Source organism: Pipistrellus kuhlii, unplaced genomic scaffold, assembly GCF_014108245.1.
Source record: "Pipistrellus kuhlii isolate mPipKuh1 unplaced genomic scaffold, mPipKuh1.p scaffold_m20_p_7, whole genome shotgun sequence".
Classification (NCBI taxonomy): domain Eukaryota; kingdom Metazoa; phylum Chordata; class Mammalia; order Chiroptera; family Vespertilionidae; genus Pipistrellus; species Pipistrellus kuhlii.
The window spans coordinates 17,353,203-17,373,253 of NW_023425573.1; the positions used below are offsets into that span (position 1 = coordinate 17,353,203).

Sequence of the window (20,051 nt, forward strand, 5' to 3'; positions counted from 1 at the left end):
ATAGCAGCGGATCATGCTGTGAGCGCAGAGGGCAGGTGAGGGCAATAGGGGTTGTGTGCTAGCCCATGCCTGTCTTAAAGTAACCCCTGACGCGCCAAAGTGGCCCGGCACGGGGCTGCGCGGCCGCCCAGTCCGACACGGAAATGGCGGGGTGAAGGTTTCCAAATGCTCAGCAAAGGAAGCGGAACCCGCGGTGAGGCACCAGAGGTAACCCGCCTTGCCCCGGGGCAGAAAGAACGCCATCCTGCACCCCGCCCTGTACTCGCCCCCCCTCTTTCCAATTACATCCCAGCGGAAAGCGAGGATTGGATTTCGGCCCCCGTTCCAGGGCTATAAATACCACCCCCTACACGCACCTCTTCCCCTCCCCCCAACCTGGCCCGGCCCGAGCTCCCGCTCAGCCACAGCTGTCTCTGCCCGTCCGCGCCTCCGGGCTCCCGCCGGAGGGGGGCCGGCCCGCCCGCCGCACGAGACCGAACCCCATTCCTGGCTCCGAAGCGGGGTGCTGAGTCACGGCGGGGGGAGGCTGTGTGTGGGCAGGAGGGATGCACACGCAGCCGGAGGAAAAGAGGATGCTGGATCCAGTAACCCGATCCCCCTTCCACCTTCTGGCGCCAAGCACGTGTTCGGCCCGTCCCAGGGACGGGGTGGGGTGAGGCTGGCGGCGGAGGGCAGCCAAGCGGGTCTCCCTCGCCCGCGGGAACCGGGCGCCGGACCGCGTGACTCCCCTCGGGAGGATTAGGGCGCAAGCGCTTGAGGGAGCAGGAAGGGACCTCCAGGACCGCTCCCCTCTCCTAGGGAAGAGTCTCACTCCACCTTCCCCTCCCCGCGCCCTTCCCCAGCCTATGAAAGTGGACAACACGGGCCGGCCAAAGTCAGCAGTCGTCGGACGGGGTGGGGGTGGGGGTGGGGGTGAGGCAAGCACCCGGGCGCCTGCCGGAGACTCGGAGCGCCAGGCGGCGGGCTGCGCGCCTCTCCAGGGGGAGCGCCCCGGAGGGAGGGGGGCCATTAGGGGACGGGCAAGGTCCTGGCGGGGCCCGCGCTCACCATGTTGAGTCCGGGCGGTGGGTCTCACGTCGAGTCCGGGCGACGGGTCTCAGTGAGAAGTGCGCTAGCTGCAGTGCGGCACCCGCCTTATATAGGGAGGCGGGCCGTGCTCCGCTCGCCCACTAGGCGCCCGGGCCCGGAGGCCACGCCCCGCGAGGGGCAGGCGGCGCCGGGGGTGGGGCCAGGCGGCGGCCTCCCGCCCGTCGCGCCCCGGTCCCTCACCTGTCGAACGTGGAGCAATCGGGGCTTGAACCCCTCGCCCAGGGTCTTGGGCCCACACGCAGGCACAGGGGGCGCCCGGGCGGAGCGCGTCTCGCCCGCACCTGCGGCCTGGGGGTGCCGGGCGCTCAGGTGCCCTGACTTGGGCGGGTGCCGGAGAGGCTGTTCGCTCCAGGTGGCTGCAGCGGGTCCTCGCAGCTGCCCTCCCGCCCTGCTTCTCCGGCGGCTCCAACCGGCTATCTGGCTCCGGCCGGTCCTCCAGGAACCCCTTACGGCTGCACTCCCGGGACAGCTGGCTTTGGCCAACGTCTGTGGGAGGCCGAGGACCGCGAGCTGCACCGCCTGAGCCCCGGGTGCCGATCCCTTCGACGGCCCCGCCGAGCTACTCCCTGCAGCCATTTTGCGAAGGCAGACCCGGGGAACCTGCCCCGGCGCGGCCGGTGCCCGCTGGATAGTGGCCTCGTCATCAGTGCCGTCACTGTTAGCTCTTAGCCAGCCCTTGCCACCACCGCCTGCCGCCTTCCAGCTGCCGGAACCGCGGGAGCTCCGCCTGAAGTCCTTAGCACCTGGACTCGCATCCTGACTGCCCTCTGTGACCTTGGGCAGGTGACTTAATGTCACTGAGCCCTTGGCTTCTTCATCAGAGAATAGGAGACGACTCCACCCTGAAAGCAATGTTGTGAAGTATCAGAATGCTTGTTGACTCGGAAGAGGAAAAAAGGAAACGAAGACTCTGATACCGAGGCCGATTTTGTCTTTCACATCCTCTTCTGACCCTCAGCCATGCGCAGGATCCACAACCTGCATCTTTAGAGCGTCAGCACTCAGGTGCAGGCCTCAGCAGAAGCCATTCCCTCTTTCTGTGTTTCATTTCCACTTCTTGCAAGAGTGAACGTCTCAGTTCACTTCTGTTTTCCTTGGCGTGCCTTACATTTCCTAGCTGTCTCCTTTCACTGGGGAAATTCCATCAGGAAGTGCCCCATGTGCTCATCGGCACACACGTAAGGAACCTGTCCCTCCGGCTAGTCCCTTGGAAAGGATTCACCTGCCTCTCCTACCATAGTGTTTGCTAGGGCCAGGGCTCTCTGACAACACAACACAGTAGGACAAAATATTAATAACTAGCATGACAACTTTTTCTCAACAAGATAGCTAAACGACATCTTACTTAGGCAAGACAGGGAAAGGAATATGTTGAAACATGACAAGGTCTCTCTTCCCAGTGGACTTATCATCTGGTTGGAAGAACAAGACTCATTATAAAAAAGAGCTGACAAGGGCATAGTTTGAGGCTGCTTTGGGAAATGGGGTTATGGTCTCCACAGAGCAAGAACCTTAGTGATAACAGAACATCTGGCCTCGTGCAGACCATCCCTGGCTCTTTTCCCTTGTGCAACCCCACCTCAGCACAAGGCATACCAAAGGAGATTTTAGCTTAGGCAAAATCCTAAATGTCTTTGACTTTCAGATTCTTCATTTGTAAAAGTGGGAAAACTTCAGATTCTGAGGACCAGATGATTTAGAAATGTGTATAGACATGGCAAAGCACTGTAAGCAGCTATCTGGGTTATTATTTTATTCATTTTATTTACAGTAGTGGGTGTAGCGCATCATGCTGCATTTATTTGTGTACACTTCCACTCCACTACATAGCAAACTTGAAGGTAAGGACTGTATCTCATTCATCTTAAAAAAAAAAAATATATATATATATATATATATATATATATATATATATATATATATATATTATTGATTTTTTACAGAGAGGAAGAGAGAGAAATAGAGAGTTAGAAACATCGATGAGAGAGAACCATCGATCAGCTGCCTCCTACACACCCCCTATTGGGGATGTGCCCGAAACCAAGGTACATGCCCTTGACCGGAATCAAACCTGGGACCTTTCAGTCTGAGGCCAAACCGGTTTCCGCTCTCATTCATCTTTGTATCCCTAGTTCCTACCATGGTGCTTAGCACATAGTAGGAGTGTGCTGAGTGTGTCGGGTGAATTTTTCACTTCAGAGATGGGATTAAAATTAGGGTAGACATCTAAGAAGCCAGAATTTACAAATTGGCAGCCTGGAGGCCAAATTTACTTTCAGAAATGTTTTATTTGGCCCACACAGTGTTAATAACCCCATGTAACTTTTAAACTATGAAAAAATTCAGGAATTGTCTTTGTGTTGGGGCATTTTCAAGACCACCCCTATGTTAGGAGATTAGCTAGAAGAACTTGAAGGACTCAGCATAAAATTATAAAATTGTACTTACAACTAAGGCTTATTACAGAAACATAGGACAATACACAGCCTGATCTTAAGGGGAAAAAACATAGGGTGTGTGGAGTAATCTATGCCTTCTTCCACCCATAAGGGCTCACAAAGTGTGTTCTTCCTCCAGAATAAAAATACAGCGCTATTTCTCTGCAGTGTTTCTGCTCAAAGAAGCCCATTAGAGACTCAGCACCCAAGGTTTTTATTGGGTGCCGGTCACATAAGCACCTTTGCCTAGCACATGCAACAATTCCAGACTCCTAGAAGAAAAGCAGGTGTTAGCATAAATTATATTTAGATGAAGAGTCTAGGCACAACGAACCATCACTGTCAGCTAACTGCTGATTTGGAAGACTTCAAAAGCCGAGTTCCCAGATGCCAGCCACCGGCCAATCTTGTAAGCAGGCCTTTCTAAGGATAGCAGTCTGAGGCCTTTAATGTTAACTTTTTTCTACACAGTCATATAAAATGCAGACTTCTAGGTGAGCCAGTGTGGGTCAGTTGGTTGAGTGTCATCCCATACACCAGGAAGTTGCCCTGTTTGGGGTTCGATTCCCAGTCAGGGCACATGCCTGGGTTGCAGGCTTGATCCCCAGTAGGGGGCATGCAGGAGGCACCATCTTCCTTCCTCTCTCTGAAGTCAATTGGGGGAGGGGGGTCAATAAAAAAATTAAAATGCAGATTTCTAGGTTTAATTGAAAAGAACTGGTGGGTCTGGCCATATTAGGCCTGCATTCCCATTTACCAACAGTGGTAGGCAGAATACTAGCCCTGCAAAAAGATCCACATCCTAATTCCCAAAACCTGTGACTATATTATCTTACATGGCAAAGGCTTTGCAGATGTGATTAAGGGAAACATCTTGAGATGTGGAGATAATTCTGGATTTTCTGGGTGGGACCAGCCCTTACAAGGCTTCTTGGAAATGGAAGAGGGGGCCCGGAGAGTCAGAGTCAGGGAAGAAGAGGTCAGTAGCAAAGGTCACGTGTGATTGTTCCTTTCAAGATGGAAGGGGGTCGCGAGTAAAGGAATGTGGGCAGCTTCTAGAAGATGGAAAAAGCAAAGATTCTCCTCGAGTCCTTGGAAGGAGGCAACACTTCCAACACCTTGAATTGGCCCCATAAGACCAATTTTGGATAGCTGGCCTCCAGAACTGGAACATAGTAACTTCATGTTGTTTCAAGCTACTAAGTTTGTAGCTATTTGTTACAGCAGCAACAGGAAACCAAAATGGCAACAAATGGAGCTTTATGATAGGCAACAAGTTGCTCCAATTCACTCAGTACACACCATTTTGTGTCTTCCTGACACAGAAGACAAGTATCTGTTGCCATTTAACATTATATGCTCAGCCTACATTACACTTTTATGTTACCTGGCCCCTGTAGCAAGAAGTTTACAACCCCTGAGCAGGCCTTCTAGCAGGGAACATGGAGAAGACAAAGGTGCAGGGAGAAATATCCAAGGCATGTTAGTGGAATGGAGATTCTACTTCTGATTTTGTGCATGCACACGTGTGCACACACGCATGAGTGTGAGTGTGTATATCCTCAAGATGTATACAGATGCTTCTAAATGAGGGTCATAGCTCTGCATGGATATGCAGGTAACGGTCCATATTACCAGACTGAAAACTTTTAGACATTCACATACATGTACAGAATCTAGATGATTCCAGGCACTTCACTCTTCCCATTGAATCTCTGCTTAGTCCATCCTGTACATGGTGTCCAGTAAAACACATTCTCTGGATTGCTATACTTTTTTCCCTTTGTGCATTGTTATCTGTCTTTTTTAACCTTTCCCCAGAATCTTACATCTCCATCTTTATTTTTAGAATATATTTTTATTGATTTCAGAGAGAAAGGGAGAGGGAAAGGGAGAGAGAGACAGAAACATCAATGGTGAGAGAGAATCATTGATCGGCTGCCTCCTGCATGCCTCCCATTGAGGATGGAGCTCGCAACCCAGGCATGTGCCCCTGACTGGAACCGAACCCAGAATCCTTCAGTCCGCAGGCGTACTCTCCATCCACCGAGCCAAACCAGCGAGGGCCTTACACCTCCATCTTGGATCAGAGCAATAAGGTCCTCAAAGTTTCAAATGACTCCACTGACTCCCTCTGGGAGAGGTGGAGCTGAGCCTCAGTGCACATCCTTCTGTTTTTTTTTGTTTTTGTTTTTGTTTTTGTTTTCAGACTGGAGCACCTACCAGCTGTCTTCCTTCGCACAGCCAACCTTTCTCAAGGGATATCTCCATATCTGGTCTCCTCCCCACTCTCTATGCAGGCTTGGTTCCCATGCTGCACTGAGATGATCTGCCAAGTTCTCTAGTGACTTCCATCTTGCCAATGTTTACATCTCTATCTTCACCTTTCTCAGCCTCTCAGCTGTGTTTGACTTAGTTGGTCCTCCCTTCCTCCTTGAAACACTGCTTTCTTGGCTTCAATGACACCACCACCACACCACACCCCCACACACTCCCCACACCCCGATCCTGGTTTTTGTCCTGGCCACTTCTTCGTAGTTTTTCATGGTTTATTTCTAAAGGGAGTTCCCCTAGCTCAGTCCTGGGCTCTCTCTTTTCTTTGTTTTTGCCCCTGAAAAAGTAACTGTTGAAGGGGGATGATGAGTATGAGTGTAAGGGGATTTTTTATATTATCTCTCCTCTAAGTGTATTTTTAAATGTCTTTAATAAAAAGTTACATTTCTAGGGTTATCCAAAAGGAACAGAACTACAATCTATACCTTCCCCAACCATAGTGAAAGAATGGAATAAAAAGAAATAACATCTACATGCTGATGACTTTCAAATTTACATCTCCATTTTGGACTTCTCTGAACTTCAGACTCATGTGACTTTTGCATTGTTGACATCACCACTTGGAAGCCATTAGACATCTCAAACATAACAGATTTGAATTAGAATTCTCAATACCCTCACCCCAGTACCTGCCAAACCTGCTCTGTCCTAGGCTTCTGAGTCTGAGTGAACAGTATCATCTTCCATCCACATGCTTAAGTCTAAACCCTAGGATCATCCTGCATTCCTCTTTCCCTCTCTCCTTCTCCTCTTTTATTAGTTGGATCTCTTTTTTCTTTTTTTGGCTGCAAATAATGAAAAGCCTAACTAACAACAGCTTAAACAATGAGGCTATTTATTGTCCCACAAGGATTCTGAGTATAGGGCGGTTCCAGGGTTGCTTCAGTGATGTCACTAATAACCCAGTATTTCCAGCTTTCTGCTCTGGCATCCTCGGTGAGCTGGTGACTTCTTCCCTCCTGATCACAAGAAGCCTGCAACAGCTCCAAGTATCATGTCTCCGACTGACACTGTCCTGAGGCAGGAAAAGGGGAGTTTCCTCCCACATCTCTTATTATCAGGGAGAAAAGCCTTTCCTTAAAACTTCCTTGGAGGCTTCCCCTTCCAGCTCACTGGCCCCATTTCTAAACTAACCTCTGGAAAGAGGGACTAGAACGACTATGAATGGTTTAAACTGCGCTATACTCACTCATGGGCCTGGGGGAAAACTATCTTCCTTGAGTAAGTGGAAGGGGAGTCATTAGACAAATCAGGACCCTGTCAACAAAGAAGTGGAGGCAGGGGGCAGGTAAGGCTGTTGCGTGGTCTGCTGCACACATTAACATGTCCCATTACTTTGAACCTAGCCATTTCCCATCATTCCCACTCTAGTCCCAGCCCCATTCCCCATTTCTGGATACCTACTGTGTAGCCTTCTAATCAGTTTTCTGCTTCTACTCTTTTTTCTTTTTTTCTTTTTTTCTTTTTTTTAATATATTTTATTGATTTTTCACAGAGAGGAAGAGAGAGGGATAGAGAGTTAGAAACAACGATGAGAGAGAATCATCGATCAGCTGCCTCTTGCACACCCCCTACTGGGGATGTGCCCTCAACCAAGGTATATGCCCTTGACCAGAATCGAACCTGGGACCTTTCATTCCGCAGGCTGATGCTCTATCCACTGAGCTAAACCGGTCTCGGCCAATTAAAACATTTTTAAAAAGCTTAACAGCTCTAGCTGGTTTGGCTCCATAGATAGAGCGTCAGCCCGTGGACTGAAGGGTCCCAGGTTTGATTCCGGCCAAGGACACATGCCTGAATTGCAGGTTCGATCCCCAGTGGGGGTAGGAGGGGGTTGCAAGAGGCAGCCAATCAGTGATTCTCTCTCATCATTGATGTTTCTGTCTCTCCCTCTCCCTTCCTCTCTAAAAATAAATATAAATAAATAAATAAAAGTTTAAAAAAGTACTAGATAAGAGAGTTTGGGGCCTAAGTGGGTAGGCCCCAAATTCTTCCATCCGAATAATAATTCCCAAGATGACAATTCCTGAGGTCTGTGGCTTCATGAATCAGCCCTTTAGGAGGCTGGGCTTCCTTGCCTTTGAAGTGCTGGCTGACTGTCTTCTCTCTGGGGATCTTGGCCTCTTAGGTCCAGGTGGAAGAGAGAAGACTTCAGTCTACGACCTAAATCAGAGTTAGCCACGTTGATATTCAGGTCACTCCCTAGTAAACTGTGATGAGAAGGACTCTGAAAAAGCCCTTCCCTCAAAATAACCTCCACTAATTGCCACAGTGACTGAAATCTCATAGTAGCAACTACTTCGTGGATAGGGTTGGTAGATAAAATTTTTTTATTTGCTAAATCTGGCATTCCTATTCCAGGTCGTGGTTGCTATTTGGGAAAATGACAGACGAGATGTTGTGTGGTTTCCAGGCAGCATTAGGGTCCATTTGAGGTCATAAATTCAAAGTCAGATTCATCAGCTTGCTTCTGGTCCCCCCCCTCCCCCCTATTTCGCTGGGTCAGTACAGGCACAGACTTGGTGAATAAATGGATTATTTAGGGTTGTGGTTTAGTCAAATGAGGCTGCTGAAGCTAGAGGGAGGCCAGGGAGTTGAGGAGTACGCAAGAGAATGATCATCACTGCAACTGGAAAAGGAAAGGAAGAAAGTAGAGACACAGGACGGGGATGAGGGACAGTGACAACTCTGCAATGTGGAAAGTGGAGAAGCACTGGGCTTGAGCCCCAGATTCTTAATTCTACCACTAATTAACCCCCATGTGACCATGGGCAAGACATCATGGGAATGGAGGCCCCACCTTGCCTACCTCACAAAGTTGAGGGTCTCAAAGGAGATAAGGGTGAAGCAGCCTTAAGAACTACAAACACAGAATACAAATGCGAGAGATTAACATTTTTATTTCATAATTTTGCCTCAGGCCAGAGGGCGAGTCCTTCTGTGGAGAAATCAGGGCAGACGAGACCAGCAACAACTTGCACTGAAATAGGGAGAGACTCCGACAAATAACAGGAGGCAGTGCATCATCAGCTTGTTTTCCCTTTGGAGAACAACAGCAGTTCCGGACAGAGCACTTAGGAAGTTTATGTTTAATCCTCACAACACCACCTCTTCCCATTCTGCAGATGAGAAAATTGAGGCAAAAAAGTTAAATGCTAGAGATGAGGCTAAACCCAAGCTCTTATTCCCTATGTTCTATGATAGAGTTCCCACCCAAAGGCCCTGAGGTTGGTCTCTTGCCCAAGGACTCCTTGTTCTAGTTCACCACAGACTCCTCATAGCCCCGCCTACACTCCACCTCACTTCCCTATTTGGGCCCGGACCAGGACTTGCCTGCTGCCTGGTAACTGAGTCAATAGGCCTGCCCTCCTGGGGATGTTTCTAACAACATTTCCACCAGAGAGCAGACCAGAGAGCATAAGGAGGCCGGAGGCTGTGGGTCTCTCACGAACTCATCCCTGTTTTCTATTTAGCAGCAGACAGACGATCCCAGTCAGCACTCAACCAACAGCATGGTGAGCAAAGGTGGGGTGCTAAGCATGCGAGCGAGGGTCCCGGTGGGCCCAGGAGGTGGTGTGAGGAATCTCTGGGAGTCCAGGTACTCATGGGGCTACAGTGTGTGGGAAGGTGGGTGGGGAAGGGGGAAAGAGACTTCCAGATATCTGTACCCCTTCCCAAATGTGCTGATATAAGGGGTTATGTGCAGGGGTGAAGAAGGGCAGGGTAATGGTAACCAGGATGTGTGAGTGTGTGTGTATGTGTGTGTGTGTGTGTGTGTGTGTGTGTGTGTGTGTTTCCTGAGCCTGAACTCAGGAGCAGGGCTGCTAAAGGGCTCTGAATTTAGGAGTAGGGAGTGTGGGGTAAGCAGGACTGGAGCACAAAATGTAGGCACTGCCCTACAAACCCTGGGCCCCATGGCAGATTCACTGTGTCATGTGAATCTGTGGGGATACACCCTCAAAGCCTTGCCCAACTGCAGTTACATATTAGTGGGGGCGGGGGAGGGGGGGAAATGGAGAAGTGGAGGGAGGGTTCTTCCAGTTACTCAGAGTTGTCTGGGTGTGGGATTATTTTATATCTTTAACCTATCTCCCCACATAGGCAGGATAGAAGAACAATTAAGAACATAGTTGGAGCCAGACTGTCCCTGCTTTGAATATTCCTCATTTTACTCATGACCTTGAACTAGTTACCTAACCTCTTTGAGAGTCAGTTTCCTCATCTGTAAAATGGATTAATAAAAATACCTACTCAAGGGGGCTGTTGTGAAGATCAAATGAGATAATGTATGTGAAACACTTAGCATAGTTTCTGGAACTGATTAATGCTTAATATATGGGATCTAATCAACATAATGACAAAGCCTGCTGGATACAGGTAGGAGATTGTGCTCTTTTTACAGTCAAGAAAAAGAGCAAGGGCAGCTGAGGTGAAGTAATTTGTCTGAGGTCAAATGAGGGGGCTTTGAGGCCAAGTCTCTGTGACACCAGGGGTGTTCTTTGCCCCAAACTTGCTGGCTCACCATAAGGGGCATTGATTCTAGCACCTCAGGAATACCTGAGAGGTCAGAGACACCTTGAACAAGCCAGCAGTTGGGGCCAGCACAGTGTCTGACTTTGTAGACAGAGCCTGCCTCCTGCCCACATGTAGCCTGGCTTCTGGCTGAGCAGTGCTCGCCTGTGGTAGCACACTGACCACCAGGGGGCAGGAGCTCAACACAGGAGCTGCCCCCTGGTGGTCAGTGCACCTCATAGCAACTGGTCATTCTACTGGTTGGTCGACTTGCATATTGGGGTTTTATTATATGTAGGATAAAAATGTCAAATTTATGGAGAAAGTATCCTCATTTTAAAAAATTACGATTTATTTATTTATTTATTTATTTATTTATAAATATATTTTATTGTTTTTCCACAGAGAGAAAGGGAGAGGGATAGAGAGCTAGAAACGTCGACCAACTGCCTCCTGCACCCCTCTCCCTCACTGTACATTGGTTGCGGGCCCCGGGGGTGTGCCCACAACCAGTGTACATGCCCTTGACCGGAATCAAACCTGGGACCTTTCAGTCTGCAGACCGAAGCTCTATCCACTGAGCCAAACTGGTTTCGACTACGAACTAGTTTAGATATGTAAAAAGGTATAAAGAACACCTGTTACCCACTTCAAGAAATAGGATCTAAAAAGAAAAAGAAAGGAAAGAAAGAAAGAAAAAAAAAGAAGAGAAAGAAAGAAAAGGGATCTTTTTCCAATTACATTAAACTCTACCAGAGAGAACCATTATTCAAAATTTGGTTAATATTTTCCTTTGCTTTCTTTTTTTCCCTTTTGTTTTCTTTATTTTTGCAGTATATACACATTACAAGACTATATAGTAAATATATAAATTTATCAATGATTCATAGTATTGGTTATAGAAATGGTATCATATTATATGGTTTTTCTTAATTTGAGATACAACACTTTAGACTTCTACTAGCAGTGTAAGAGTTCACATTTCTCTACATCCTCTGTGTTGTTAAGCCTTAATTTGGGGAAATTTGATGAATGTGCTCATTTTATTAGAAAGCTCTGTGGAAACTACTCATCAAGCAGAGAAGTACGTCTGGGAGACGTCTCTGGTACCCCACTGACTACACTGCCACACATCTGTTAACTTATGAAACTCTCTCTTCCTTAGTGAGATTCTTGAGGGCAGGGACTGAGTGTTAGGTGTTATGTGTCAGCTCAGTGTGCAGTACATAGTACATAGTAGAGGCTCAATAAATCTTTGATGAAGCAAGAGAGTCAAGCCTTCTTGATTCTCATGGGACTCCCCAGGAAGGACACTGGCCTTCCTCTTTTCTTAGACCCAACAGTCCTGTTTCAGCGGCGAAGGGTTCTTTGGCCACCAGCCTTGAATCATGTAGGGAAGACCTTTCTTTTCAGTCCCACCTTACTCCAGAGCCATGCACACCCAAGATGAAATAGTAGCACCTCCATATCCATTCTAGGACCCCTTTTCCTTTCTCACTGGAGTTTCTGGCTGTCACATGCATCCAAATTTCTTTCTGCTTCTATAAACCTCTTCCTTATCTTTGACTCCTGAAACTTCACTTGGATCTTGTTTCCTTCACCAGTGGCCCCGAATTTCTTTCTGAACACGAATGGGTTGACTTTGGTTCTCTGCCCTCATTTGATCCCTTCAACATTCCTCCAGATGCATAGTTCCTGAGCACGACACTATAACCTGAGAACTGCCCACATCTTCTGCTTCCCCTGAGGGGTTTGGCCCAGCCCCCAGAACCAGTGCCTGCTGGTCCTCAATGCCACCTGTAAATGTTTAGCCACAGGGTTTAGCCAAACATTTCTTGGAGCAGAGTTCAAGAATCTTTGCCCTCAGCTGGAGAACCACTCAAGGAAGCAAGGCAGGAATTGTGTCTAGGCACGATACGTTTCTCTCTGCTAAGGGTGTTTTCTGCCATTTGTCTGCTCAGCGTGAGTGTATCTCAGTCCACGTGGGCCAGGCCGGCGTGCAGATTGGCAATGCCTGCTGGGAGCTCTACTGCTTGGAACATGGAATCCAACCAGATGGGCAAATGCCCAGCGACAAGACCATCGGGGGAGGCGATGACTCTTTCACCACCTTCTTCAGTGAAACTGGGGCAGGAAAACATGTGCCCCGAGCTGTGTTTGTGGATCTGGAGCCCACTGTGATTGGTGAGTAGTGATCCATCTCTTCCATGGCCTCATTTCAGATACCACAGCAAGTCCTTTTCTATAACTGGAGAGCACTGGAGTGTGTGGTTCCCAGTTACTGCAGCCAATTAGAACTCCACATCTGCAGAGCCACTGTCACTCCGCTCTAGAGTTCCAATGTCACCCCACATCCCTTTCCTTTTCTTAATGAACACTTAAAGTCAAGGGCAATAGGAGCAACCTGAATGGAGCTCCTGCAGGGTAGGACTTGGAGCCTGGAGATCCCACTTCACCTGGGTACCCTGGGGCTCTGGGAGCCAGGCTACAAGAGGAGTGAGGCCTAAAACTCTGTTCATTGCAGATGAAGTTCGGACGGGCACGTACCGCCAACTTTTCCATCCAGAGCAGCTCATCACAGGCAAGGAAGATGCTGCCAATAACTACGCCCGAGGCCACTACACCATCGGAAAGGAGCTCATTGACCTGGTGCTGGACCGGATTCGGAAACTGGTGAGAGAAGGGCTAAAGGCTGGGAATTCTCTTTGTGGTTTGGAGGCCAGATAGGGGAAAGACAGCTTTAGCCCTTGGGAGAACCTCCTGGAAAAGTCTTAAGCACACAGGATCAGGGCCCTGTATCCTGGTCAGGGGAAGCAGAGTATAGCTGCAGCCTGGAGCTGGATGTTTTCTTTATCTTCTCCAGCAGCAGGCCCAATCCTGGGCAGCATGGCCATCAGGGCAAACCTGCCCATGGGCTGCCTGGCCAAGTGATGGAGGTCCATAAGCATTCCTAGAATATCACCTTGTATTGTAGGGGTGAGGGTAGAAGGCCTTATGAAAAGCAGGGATCCAAATAATGCCAGGGCTCTATGACTGACTTCGGGGATAAGTTTCTGGATTGTTGGGGAAACCCTCCAGAAATATCTGGAGTTAAATCAGGGAGACACAGGTATGATGGGTAGAGCTGGCAAATTGTGATGACAAAAATGATTATGTTACAAGATTCAAGAGAGCTGTTTGTTAGAGACCTCCGGAGGCTTTAGAGAGGAAGAGAGATGAGGAGGAGAGAGCGGGCCGACCTTATCAGGCCCTGTTTTGAGCTCTTGGAGAAAGTCTTCCCTGGATTTTGTGATACATGGGGGGGGAGGGGGGGGCGGGGATGTGAAACACCACAAGCTGGTTCTCTCCCATTTGTCAGCTGTGCGTCACACCCCACATTTCTCTTTGCTTTCACTTTCTAGGCTGACCAGTGCACAGGACTACAAGGGTTCCTCATCTTCCACAGCTTTGGAGGGGGCACCGGCTCCGGCTTCACCTCACTCTTGATGGAGAGGCTCTCTGTTGATTATGGCAAGAAATCCAAGCTGGAGTTCTCCATCTACCCAGCCCCCCAGGTGTCCACGGCTGTGGTGGAGCCCTACAACTCCATCCTGACCACCCACACCACCCTGGAGCACTCAGACTGCGCCTTCATGGTGGACAACGAAGCCATCTATGACATCTGCCGCCGCAACCTGGACATCGAACGTCCCACCTACACCAACCTCAACCGCCTCATCAGCCAGATCGTCTCCTCCATCACAGCTTCCCTGCGCTTTGATGGGGCCCTCAACGTGGACCTCACAGAGTTCCAGACCAACCTGGTGCCCTACCCACGCATCCACTTCCCCCTGGCCACCTATGCGCCAGTCATCTCCGCAGAGAAGGCATACCACGAGCAGCTGTCGGTGGCGGAGATCACCAATTCCTGCTTTGAGCCTGCCAACCAGATGGTGAAGTGTGATCCCCGTCATGGCAAGTACATGGCCTGCTGCCTGCTGTACCGTGGAGACGTGGTGCCCAAGGATGTCAACACGGCCATCGCTGCCATCAAGACCAAGCGAAGTATTCAGTTTGTGGACTGGTGCCCCACAGGCTTCAAGGTTGGCATCAACTACCAGCCACCCACTGTGGTGCCCGGTGGTGACCTGGCCAAGGTGCAGCGTGCCGTGTGCATGCTGAGTAACACGACCGCCATTGCCGAGGCCTGGGCACGTCTGGACCACAAGTTCGACCTGATGTATGCCAAGAGGGCGTTTGTGCACTGGTATGTGGGCGAGGGCATGGAGGAGGGTGAGTTTTCTGAGGCCCGGGAGGATATGGCTGCCCTGGAGAAGGATTACGAGGAGGTAGGCATGGATAGTGTGGAGGGGGAGGGAGAAGAGGATGAGGGGGATGAATACTAGGGGAATCCTTTGTATCTATCCTAAATAAAGTGCTGTGGCATTATTGTCTCACAAATGTCTTTTTCTCTTGGGGAAAACCATGGGGTGAAGGCTTCAATGTGAGACAAGAAGACTGATATCTTAGCCCGGGCTCCCCAGAAAACAGATCTGGTTTCAGATTTCATTAATGGGTGCAATTCCAGGAAGAGGGTGTAAAGCAGGAAAGGGGGGAGAATTTAGAGCAGATGCAGCTGAATAAATGGCATCTCAGAAGAATTCCTTGGGTAGGAGTGGTGGTGAGGATGGGGGAGTTTATGCACCGACTCCACTCTTCCATTGGTTAAACCATCAGTCCATTAAGCATGAACCCCCCTCAACTTCTGGATTGCACACACTTGGGCTGCAGCGTCAACAAAGAAACCCTGGGACAGGAGGTAAGGTGCTTTTAAACAGCATGTGTGTGAAGTTGGTCAGAGCATCATCACAAGATGGCAACTGGAGCTGGTGAGCCAGGAGGGTCTGAAGTGGTGCCTTAGAGTAGTCTGATGTAGCGGACACAGTCTGACATAGCTGGTGTTCACCCTGTAGAGGGGTTTATCTTCTTCAGGCAGGTGGTTTGGGTTTAGAGGGACTAGAAGCTGGCATTAAGGCAGAACAGTGGCACTGTGGCAGTAACCATGGAAGAATGGCTGGGAAGGGGCTGGGCTTGCCCTCCGGCAAGCTCCATCAACACTCGCCATTTTTTCATGAAGACAATTGACCCTTTTTTTCAATGCCATGTGTTATACCAGCACAGCTTCCAGACCTCACTTCCAATCTGATGGCTGCCCCTAAAATCTTTGTATATGGACTTTCTGTTAAGTCCCCCTGGGCTGGAGGGTTGGGTCAGTCATTGGCATTGGAGCTGTTGACACTTGGGCAACCCCACCCTACCCCCAACCCTCTGGAGAGATTCAGTGCCCAGTGTTGCCCTCTGCAGTCCTTCCTGCAGCCTCCAGCTCTCAGGATGGGATGCTGGGAAGCCAACCCTAAAGTGAGTAACACCAGGAAGCTGCTATCACCCCTAAGACTGGAGGCCAATGGGTAAGATGATAATGCCAGAGGCTTTGAACTGGGACACCAGGTGGGAGCTGAAACCACAGCAGAGCTACCCAGAGCAACCAGGAGGGAATAAGGAGGGAGGGACATTTGGCAAGACTCAGAGCCATGGAGGAGACTCAATGACTAAGGTGCCCCATGATTTGGCTTCTCTCTTCCTCCCACCCTCAATCTTCGATCAATGTCTCCCATTGGCTGAACCTAGACAAGAAGCTAGCTTGCAAAGGGGCCAAGGAAAAAGAAAGTGCAGTCTTTGAGACACAGAGCAGGGCAGGGAAGATGGAGGAATGGATCTCAGAGAAAGCAGGCTAATAAAACACATACCTGCACCTTGGGCTACACCAGAAATGGAGTCACTCCTGCCTTCTCAGAGACCCTTTACCTGTCCCTGTCACCTTTGTTCCAATAATTACTTTGGGGTAAGTAGAGGGTGGAGTGGAAACAACAGAGTAGTGGGGGGTTTAGAGAAGAAAATGGGCGTGCCCGGCATAGCAACTTCCTCCTTCTAGTTTGGAATAATTTGTCCAGAGAAAGCAAGTATTCTCTCTTTTTAAGATATATTTTATTGATTTTTTTACAGAGGGATAGAGAGTTAGAAACATCGATGAGAGAGAATCATTGATCAGCTGCCTCTCGCATACCCCCTACTAGGGGCGTGCCCGTAACCAAGGTACACGCCCTTGACCGGAATCGAACCTGGGACCTTTCAGTCCTCAGGCCCACGCTCTATTCACTGAGCCAAACCGGTTTCAGCAAAAGCAAGTATTCTTAATTTGAGGATTTAAGCTCACACAGGAAGCTCTGTGCTGGGAGGAGGAGGCCTGAGGTTGTGTATATTTGTGTATAGAGCTGATGGTAGGGGGCAATTTAATTCAGAGGGAGTATTTAGAAGCCCATTTTGGCTGAATAGCTCAGCTATATTCTCAAAGCTGGTTTTCACTAAGAGAACTGATCTTCAAATCTTTATTTGACTCATGTCTTTCTCGATTGGTTTCAAACTTGGGGAGGGAAGAGAGGTTTTTGGGGAGACAGCTTCAAGCAATCATGTCATTTATTGAGCATCTACTGGGCCCTATGTCCCTATTACCTGGTTTAATCCTGAGGTAAATACAGTTATACCTACTGGGCTGGAAGCCTTATGGGAACAAGATCTATTCTACTCTCAGTACCAGAATGCTGCCCAACATATGTTAGCTATTCAGTATTTGTTGAATAGACTTGTTAAATGAATGCATATTTTATAGATGTGCAGACTGAGGCTTGTCCAAGGTAACTCAGCCAGTAAAGGAAGGCATAAGGATTCAAACACCAGGCCAGCCTGGGCCAAAGCTTATGCTGCTGTCCTCCCTTTCTTCAGATGCCCCCCTCTCCTGCCTATAGCAATTATAGGCCCCACTCCAGACACCAACTTTTTTGGGCCTGCCAAGTCCTCAATTCCCAGACAGTGACTCAGGTGCCTCAAAGGCAGGGAGAGGGTGACACTCCCCTTGACAATGCCCTGCCCAGGCATTTGTTGGAGGTGGGGGTGGGGGTAACAAGGGACCAGTTTCTGGGCTGAACAAGAACAGAGGTGTCTTCGGGCCCATGTTTTGGGGCTGTCAGTGCCTTCTGAAAAGTCCTCTCCCTACCCCCCAACATCTCATAGGAGGTGAGGTGAGGGCTTGGGGAGGCCAGCAGGGAGGGCTTCACCTGCCAGGATGCTGGGCATCCAGAGAGGCAGTCAGGCTCCCCTCCTGTCCACGGTACCAGCCAGCCCAGCCTGAGCAGCTATAAGGCCATCTCCTCTCAGACCCAAGAGGCCTCCCAGCTAGAAACTCTGCTGGCAGGTGCTGGCAGGCCTAGGTTGGACTGGGTGTGGGTATGTAGAGGAGGCAGCTCAGACCTCCACGGGGCAGCTGGGAGTGACCTAGCCGGTCTCCTGGGGACTCCCTCGGTGAAGGGGATGCTTTCATCCCTGAAGCTTCTAGAGCTAGACTACAATTATTTCTTGCAGGCAGACCCAGAACAGGTTCCCAGCCTTGGATCCCACCATATACCTTCATTTTCTCGCCTCTGATGTGTCAGGAACATGCCTGCCTCTAAGCCTGCATTCTCACCATTCCCTCCTTCTGGAATGCCACTCCCTCTGCTTGTCTCAATGTTGTCATTCCTTCTAGCTTAGGTCATGGTCACCCAGAACCCATCCAACCCTGGGAGCTCTGTCTCCCCTCGCTTCTCCCAGCCCCTACTGTGTCTGTCACTCATTTTGTACTTGGCATAGGCTGCTTAGCTTCTTACTAGGAACCCATTTTCCCAACTAGACTTTTTTTTTTTTTAATTCTGTATGTATCTGTACAATTAGGTACACATGCTTCAGAATTTAAAAGTACTAAAGAGATTAACAAAAATAAGTTTATACAGTGAAAATGTTTCCTTCATTGGTTTCTCTCTTGGCAGCCACCATTGGTAACTTTTTTGTTAGTGTTTCCTTCTAGAGAATCTACTAGTATACATACTAATGCGTGTATACACATCTACATACACTTTGTTCTATACCTGTTCCCCCTCCCCCACTTAACAATAAATCTAGAAGATGGTCTGTGTTAGAACATACCTTGTTCTACCTGGTGGCAATTTAATATTCCATTCATTCTATCAGTGTGCTGGTTAAATGGGTATTCAGGTTGTTTCCAATTCTTTGCTATTGAAAAGAATGCTGCAACCCTTGTGTATACTTATTTGCACGTATAATCAACCATAGCATTGCAATCGTGGTCCAAGGCTATGCAACTTTAATTTTAATATACCCATATTGCTCTGCTTAGAAATTATACCAAATTATTCTCCCTCTACCAGTATATGAGGATGCCTGTGCCCACAGCCTTGCCCATATGATGTACTGGACTTTATAATCTTGGTCAATCACCTGATAAGTGAAAGTATTTCACTTATAATTTCCCTCATAATTCTCTTATTATGAATGAGGTTGAGCATCTTTTCAATTGTTTAAAAGTCGGTACTTTGCCGAGACCGGTTTGGCTCAGTGGTAGAGCGTCGGTCTGCGGACTGAAGGGTCCCGGGTTCGACTCCGGTCAAGGGCATGTACCTTGGTTGCGGGCATATCCCCAGTGGGGGGTGTGCAGGAGGCAGCTGATCCATGACTCTCTCTCATCGATGTTTCTGACTCTCTATCTCTCTCCCTTCCTCTCTGTACAAAATCAATAAGATATATTTAAAAAATAAATAAATAAAATAAAAGTCGGTACTTTTTCTTCTATGAACTGTCTTGTCTGTGCCCTTTGCCCATTTAAAAAAAATGGCTTTGTTTGCCTTTTCTTTTCTTTTAAAAAAATATATATTTTATTGATTTTTCACAGAGAGGAAGGGAGAGGCTTAGATAGTTAGAAACATCGATGAGAGAGAATCATTGACCAGTTGCCTCCTGCACACCCCCTACTGGGGATGTGCCTGCAACCAACGTACATGCCCTTGACCGGAATCGAACCTGGGACCTTTCAGTTCACAGACCGACGCTCTATCCACTGAGCCAAACCAGTTTTGGCTGTTTGCCTTTTCTTATTGATTTGTTGGAATTCTTTGTGAACAAAGGAGATGAATCCTGCTTGCTAGATGTGTTTTATATAATTTCTCCCAGCTGTATTTTCATCTTCTTGAGTATAGGGACTGGAACTTAAGCCTCTTTGTATTCCTATTCTTAATATAACCACATATATGGAAGGTGCTAGAAAAATGTCTGTGGGGATAAGAGAAGAAGAGAGAGATTTGGAAGATTTTAGAGTGATCTAACCTAACCTTGTGCTCTTAACCAAGATCAGTCAGTACTCTTGTTGTAAACAGCAGAAACTAACCCTGGCAGATTAAAAAAGGAGCACACACACACACACACACACACACACACAGACTTAGAGAGATATCAGGTAGCACACAGAATCAATATGAGGACCACCAAACAAGCCTCTGCAAACAGGTAAGCACCAAGGGAACGTGGGCTGCTGGCACCATAGTGAAGGTCAGGGCACAGGATAGCCTGCGAGTCTCTCTGCCCACTGCAGTGAGGGCCCCTCCCACCAGGCACCGAGGCTGACATTTTCTCCTCCAGACACTAGAGGCCACTGCTGCCTCCACTGCCATCACAATGCAGAAATGATTTCTCAACTGCCCCAGCTTTTCTGTGACTTGATCCAGATTCAGAGTCCCAGTGGGAGCTTGCCACTGG

General features: G+C 48.7%; 1 protein-coding gene across 3 annotated transcripts; it reads left to right on the plus strand.

The window, feature by feature from the left end:
• Positions 1 to 150: 150 nt before the first annotated feature.
• Positions 151 to 14,809, plus strand: LOC118709593 (tubulin alpha-1D chain). Of its 3 annotated transcripts, none has more exons than XM_045575655.1 (4): positions 151 to 207; positions 12,335 to 12,557; positions 12,898 to 13,046; positions 13,775 to 14,809. In XM_045575655.1, exons 1-4 carry the CDS (start codon positions 166 to 168, stop codon positions 14,756 to 14,758), a joined length of 1,398 nt encoding a protein of 465 aa, XP_045431611.1. In that variant the 5' UTR covers positions 151 to 165; the 3' UTR covers positions 14,759 to 14,809. The 3 variants fall into 3 exon arrangements, with proteins under 3 accessions (XP_045431611.1, XP_036277706.1, XP_045431612.1); XM_036421813.2 differs by lacking the exon at positions 151 to 207 and adding an exon at positions 9,237 to 9,376; XM_045575656.1 differs by lacking the exon at positions 151 to 207 and adding an exon at positions 9,359 to 9,376 and having other exon boundaries at positions 12,308 to 12,557.
• The last annotated feature ends 5,242 nt before the right edge of the window (positions 14,810 to 20,051 follow it).